This window comes from Alligator sinensis, unplaced genomic scaffold, assembly GCF_000455745.1.
Source record: "Alligator sinensis unplaced genomic scaffold, ASM45574v1 scaffold233_2, whole genome shotgun sequence".
Taxonomy (NCBI): domain Eukaryota; kingdom Metazoa; phylum Chordata; order Crocodylia; family Alligatoridae; genus Alligator; species Alligator sinensis.
The window spans coordinates 582,052-587,789 of record NW_005841941.1 but is presented as its reverse complement, the minus strand read 5'-3'; the positions used below and the strand labels follow the sequence as shown (position 1 = coordinate 587,789).

The following is a 5,738-nucleotide window of genomic DNA, read 5'->3' as shown; positions in this document are numbered from 1 at the left end:
TCCCAAAGACGGGCTGCAGTAGAATCCCACAAGACTCCCTAACATTTACTTGTAAACACTGTAGGACAACAGTTTGCAACATTTTGCAGCAGCCAGCTGGAATGACCCAGCTCAGGTACTGGATAGGTCTGTGTTACAAACTGGCTGCTGCTGCTACTTTTCCCTGCCACTGCTTCTCCCCACTGCCTCGCTGTGATGCTGCATGGGAAAGGTCCCTGCTCCCTGGTTGCCGAGCCACAGAGCACCAGGCAAAGCCCCCACCCTGTTACTGAATGCCACCTAAGCCCCAGCTCCATAGGTCAGATCAGGCCTGTGTGCCATAGGTTGCTGACCTCTGCTGTAGGAGGTCACATGGATTATGAAGTAAAAAATGATGACAATGCCTTTCTTCTGAACTGGACTATCTAGGCAAAAACAAATCAGAATGAAAAAAAAATACTGGTTTAAGATTAATCTAGTTTACACTGATGCAGAAATTGGAGGAAACACTTTGAGGATGTGACCAAATACATACTTGTTTCAACAATTAGGAGTGTTTTCCCTAACAGTCAGCAAAATGGCCTGCAATCCAGGGATCTTACTTGAATCCTCAATTTTACTTGATTGAAGAGGATAATTTATGACAAATTAAGAAATTGTGTTCCATCCCTTCAGAGATGAAGAATGCCACAATCACTCACATTTCTGCCATCCATGAGGTGGATTACAGCTACGTGCAAAAATTACTCAAAAAGGCCTAGGTAGTGCAGAATTCATCTAACCACCTTCTGAATATGGTGATCTCATCAAAAGGCCATCACATTTGTGCCCAACTTGCTGTACTGTTTATTACATTGCTGTAAGGTAAAATGCATGAGCCCAGCCACACTGAAGAACAGCCTCAAGATATACTTCTTTGTCCAGGTCTTACCAACAGATTTAATTGTGAAATCCTGGATTCCTAGATAAGTAGTCAGTTTCCAGGTTACCAGGAAACACTATGTTTTGCCTTGATGAGTTCCTTAGTAACTTAGGGTCTTGCAAAGGCACACTTCAAAAAGAATTTAATGTGTAAGCTTTTCAAAAAGTGTTGTACGTACCTTTATGAAAAAGAAATACAAAACATTCAGTAACGTTGTTTTCAGCATTGCCATATATCAGAATAAAAACTGAAGTGCACAAAGTTTCAAAGGAAACATTAATCTAGTCCTGATACTGTATGGAGCACAGCATTTCACGATTTACTTCTAAATTGGTCTCTAAAATGTTGTATGGAAAATGCTGACACACTGGACTGGACAACTACATCCACCAACACAATCTATGTAGAAAAACTGACATCTGGATTCATAAATGCAGGTTATGTGCATTCAGCGCACACAAGCAAAAGTCAAAAAGGTCACTTAAAATTAATGACATTTCTATTCATATCCCTCAAGCTTATTTAATAGAAAAATATTGTTTCCAGTTACCTTCTCCTCCAGGTTTGGACCGGTGCCTTGACCCCTTTGTTGAATGCTGCCTTGATAATCTTGCAAGACTTTCACTCTTTAAAAAAAAACAAAAAAAACACCTGCACATTATATTTCATTACACAGACAGCTCCAGCACACAAACACAAGATCAAACCATGCACAATCAGCAGAAATCTTCCCTGTTAAACTCACAAGTAAAGCAAAAATCTAAAACTTGGTTAGAGGTATATTTACACATCTTTAAAAGTGAGTTAAATGTAACCAATGTATTCCTGAATCTTCAAAGAAACTACTCCAATGCATTTGGCAACCTTGGGATGGAAAGGCTATTGCAATTATTTTGAAGAGACAGCACTGGCTGTCACAACTTTTAAAACAGCCTGTGGTAGCCTACCACTGCTCGGAATAGGGCATCCTAGGAGTCTGCAAAGCAACCGGGGGGATCTGTCTATGGACAAAGGACTAGTTCTGTATGCATCTCTATCAAAATATAATCTCTGTTTCGATTGTGAAGCTAGTTTACTTTCTCTGCAGGATTTTTACCTCATTCTTGGGATGAAATTCAAGGGGTGGTGATAAAGGGCTAAAAACAGATTGTTGAATTTAGGTTTCTATTCAGATGAACAACCTTGGACGAAGAAGACAGACAGACCAGGAAAAACAGTTTCCACAAGAATGGTTGTAAACAGGCAATACATCGTTGGTGGAAAGCTATGATACCACGGTGAAGATGATCTGGGTATTACCTGACAGCGGATGCTGTAACCTTACAGGACAACCAGCCTCTTCAGGAGAGGGAGAAGAAACCAGAAGCAGAAAAGTAGTCTGTGCATGAGGAAGATCCTGGACACTTTGAAGGGCCCTAACCTATGTCTAACGAATGCTCTGGAGTGGTAATGAGCAGGCAGGGAATGCCACATAGGTGTTGCATCAGGATTGGTATACATCTTGTGCTGTTAAATTTTCAAATTCCTTCTGCAAAGTTTGTGTGTTACCTATTGCAACTATCATGTGACCCTAACAGAAATGAGTGGAACAGCATAGCACCCACAATGTTGGATCTCAATGATGGTACTGGGGGAAGAAGGAGGAGATCAACACCAGGGTTTGGGAGTCTAGGGCAAATGAACTGTGAGGTCAAACTCACATAGGGGTAACAGACAGAATGTGTGCCCAGAAAGTATGTAAGAGACCAAAGACAGGCACAGTAACAGCAAGAACAGGGAGAGCTTAAATACGTTTCCAATAGACAGGCTCCAAACACAGCATCCTAGGAAATGTCCAGCAGTGGGAATTCAGCCAGGTCTGTGATGATTACCTTAGTTAACAGTCAGGTACTGGACAGGCCCATTACACACACACTTTGGAGCATGTATGCTAAATGGAACTCAAATATTTCAGTGTGAGGTATAAGGGAGGATCTTGAAATGATTCTGTAGGCAGGCTTAGGCCATCCAAGAATCTTTGCTCTGTGGCCAGAATTTGGATATGATGGAAAACAGGTTCAAAGAAAGACAATTGTGTTATTTCCTAGCCTGCAAATAACCCCTGAACTTGCAGAGAAGTCTTCTTCTCACGTGCAAGAACAATGATGGACTGATGAAAGTTGATGAAAGTTGCGGTGCCATTCAGTAGCGCATAGTGAATAGAACAGGCACTAGCTTCTGCTAAGTCATTCATTATGAATATCATTCACTATGCTTCTACCAACTTCACTTTCCTTTCACAGAAATGTCCTTTATCTACATTTTTTAATAAGATGAAGTGACTGAAACTAAGCAGTGTGAGGTGATAAAGTACAAATGATTTACAGAATGCAGTTTACTTTCCCATATTCACCATCCTTGTAATGTATCTCTGCATCTTAGCTGCTAAACGTATTTCAGGGTTTTTAGCCTAAAGAATTTCTCCCCAATTTGTTTTCTAAATGCTACTTGTACTCTGAAAGCTTAACAGCTCACCTATTCTGCATCCAAAATTTACTGCCAACCGATGATGCACATTCTCATGATACAAATTATAACCATGTATCATGTTATTTCCGAATGTTTATAATTAAAAGTCCTCAACGATACCCCAAAACTAAATACTGCTCTAAACAAAACAGCATAAAATATTTACTTTATTTGTAGTATATTGTAACTCCTGCTTGTCACTTCAATAAAGGAACATTTAAAAAAAGAATATATGAGAAATAATGGTAAAGGTATGGTAGGAGCAGCAGTTGATTTCTAAAAGCTGAGGGTAGTGCACCCAATAGACAGAATTTAAAAGATAGGTAACAGGAAGAAAGCAAAGATTAGATGTCAAGTTGTAAGTTTTTAATTTGTATTTAGAAGGTAACATTTCCTTTCAGTGGTAAGTAATGCTCATTAATGTAATGGGATTTCTGGATAAACACACAGGGGACACTGTATTAATAAAGCATTTTAAAAATATTTCATAGCATTCGTGCTTATTTGATTGTTCCAGGTATTTGTAGGTACTCTATGAAAACACACACACACACACACACACACACACACACACACCAGCTTTTATAACCAGCTTGAGCAATTTAGAAACAGAAATAAAGATGTTTATAGCATTTTTTCTACCAAAAAATGCTGTACTGAATACGTCTGCTTGCAGAATTTCAGGAAGCTTGTAATAAAAAAAAAAACAACAAACACAAACGTGTTAAACTGTAAGCAATGCAGGAACTAGTGAAATGGAAAATAGGGGGTACTGAGTAAATAAACTGCTTTTGACATAAATACGTTTTGGTGAAATTATTACTGTTAACAGTACGGTTACATCTGAATACACAATGTTTTGGATTCACTCTATTTAGAAAGTAGTGATACATATTCATATATAGTTAAGAGTATAAAAACATAAGTAATATTATTAGAGTGGCCTATTTTAATTACTTTATTACTATATTAACTTTTATAATATAATACAAGCAGCAAAAACAAAACTTCACATTCCATCAGCATCTGCTTGAAAGCCTTCAGGGACACACGTGGTTTAGTCAAACTTTCTCTTAATTTTGGCAATGCAAGTATTAGCACAGGTGGGGAAAAGTTGGGACTAGGTGGAAAGACTTCTAATGGAGTCGATTTAGGCAATTAAATTTGTCAGTCAGTAATCGCATGCACGGTTTTACATTTTTGTGCAGCACGTGCACACTGTAACAGGTGCAAAGTAAGAGCTAATGTTTATCACTAGGGAAGGACACAAAAACATAGAAACGACAATGTTTATCATTTAATTATTTCCAAGGAAAGATGAAAAGAGAGTTCTCTCACAAGTTAAGAGGCTCCAGTGTCTCCAAAAGTAATTGATAGAGTTAGTTTTTACTTTACAGTTACTTTTACAATAGTCTGGAAAACTAATTAAGGACGTGGCTCAAGAAATATTTGCTAGTTGCGTAGTTATATTTGTATACATTTAGTTACCTGTATACATTTGGAAGGTTCATAGATTCATAGATGTTAGGGTCGGAAGGGACGAAAGAGTGCTGGGTTCAGATGACCCCACCCACATGCCTATCTAACCTCCTCTTGAAGACCCCCAGGGTAGGGGAGAGCACCACCTCCCTTGGGAGCCCATTCCAGATTTTGGTCACTCTAACTGTAAAGAAGTTCCTCCCAACATCCAGTCTAAATCTGCTTTCTGCAAGCTTATGGCCATTATTTCTTGTGGTGCCTTGGTGAGCAGAGCCTCACTAATTCCCTTCTGTGCCCCCATGATGAATTTATAGGCAGCCACAAGGTCGCCTCTCAACCTTCTCTTGCGGAGGCTGAAGAGGTCCAGGTGCCCCAGTCTCTCCTCATAGGGCTTGGCCTGCAAGCCCTTAACCATACGAGTGGCCCTTCTCTGGACCCTCTCCAGGTTATCCGCATCCCTCTTGAAGTGCGGCGCCCAGAATTGCATGCAATATTCCAACTGCGGTCTGACCAGAGCCCGATAGAGGGGAAGTATCACTTCCTTTGTTCTGTTTGTAATGCACCTGCTGATGCATGATAAAGTGCAGTTAGCTTTTCTGATGACTTCATCACACTGACAACTCATATTCATCTTGGAGTCCACCAGGACTCCAAGATCCCTTTCCGCTTCCGTGCTACCAAGCAGGTCATTTCCTAGGCACTAGGTGTGCTGGACATTTTTCCTCCCTAGGTGCAGCACTTTGCATTTCTCCTTGTTGAACTGCATTCTGTTGTTTTCCGCCCATATGTCCAACCTGTCCAGGTCTGCTTGTAGTTGTTCCCTGCCCTCCGGCGTGCCCACTTCTCCCCA

The 5,738-nt window shown here is 40.2% G+C and overlaps 1 protein-coding gene across 8 annotated transcripts in view; it reads right to left on the bottom strand.

The window, feature by feature from the left end:
* TRAF3IP1 (TRAF3 interacting protein 1) overlaps positions 1 to 5,738 on the bottom strand; it is a 66,346-nt gene that overhangs the window by 39,067 nt on the left and 21,541 nt on the right. For all 8 annotated transcript variants that reach the window (XM_006019968.3, XM_025199353.1, XM_025199355.1 and 5 more), the window contains exon 7: positions 1,452 to 1,527. In XM_006019968.3, the coding sequence (XP_006020030.1) occupies positions 1,452 to 1,527 (76 nt within the window). The remainder of the gene's footprint in view (positions 1 to 1,451; positions 1,528 to 5,738) is intronic.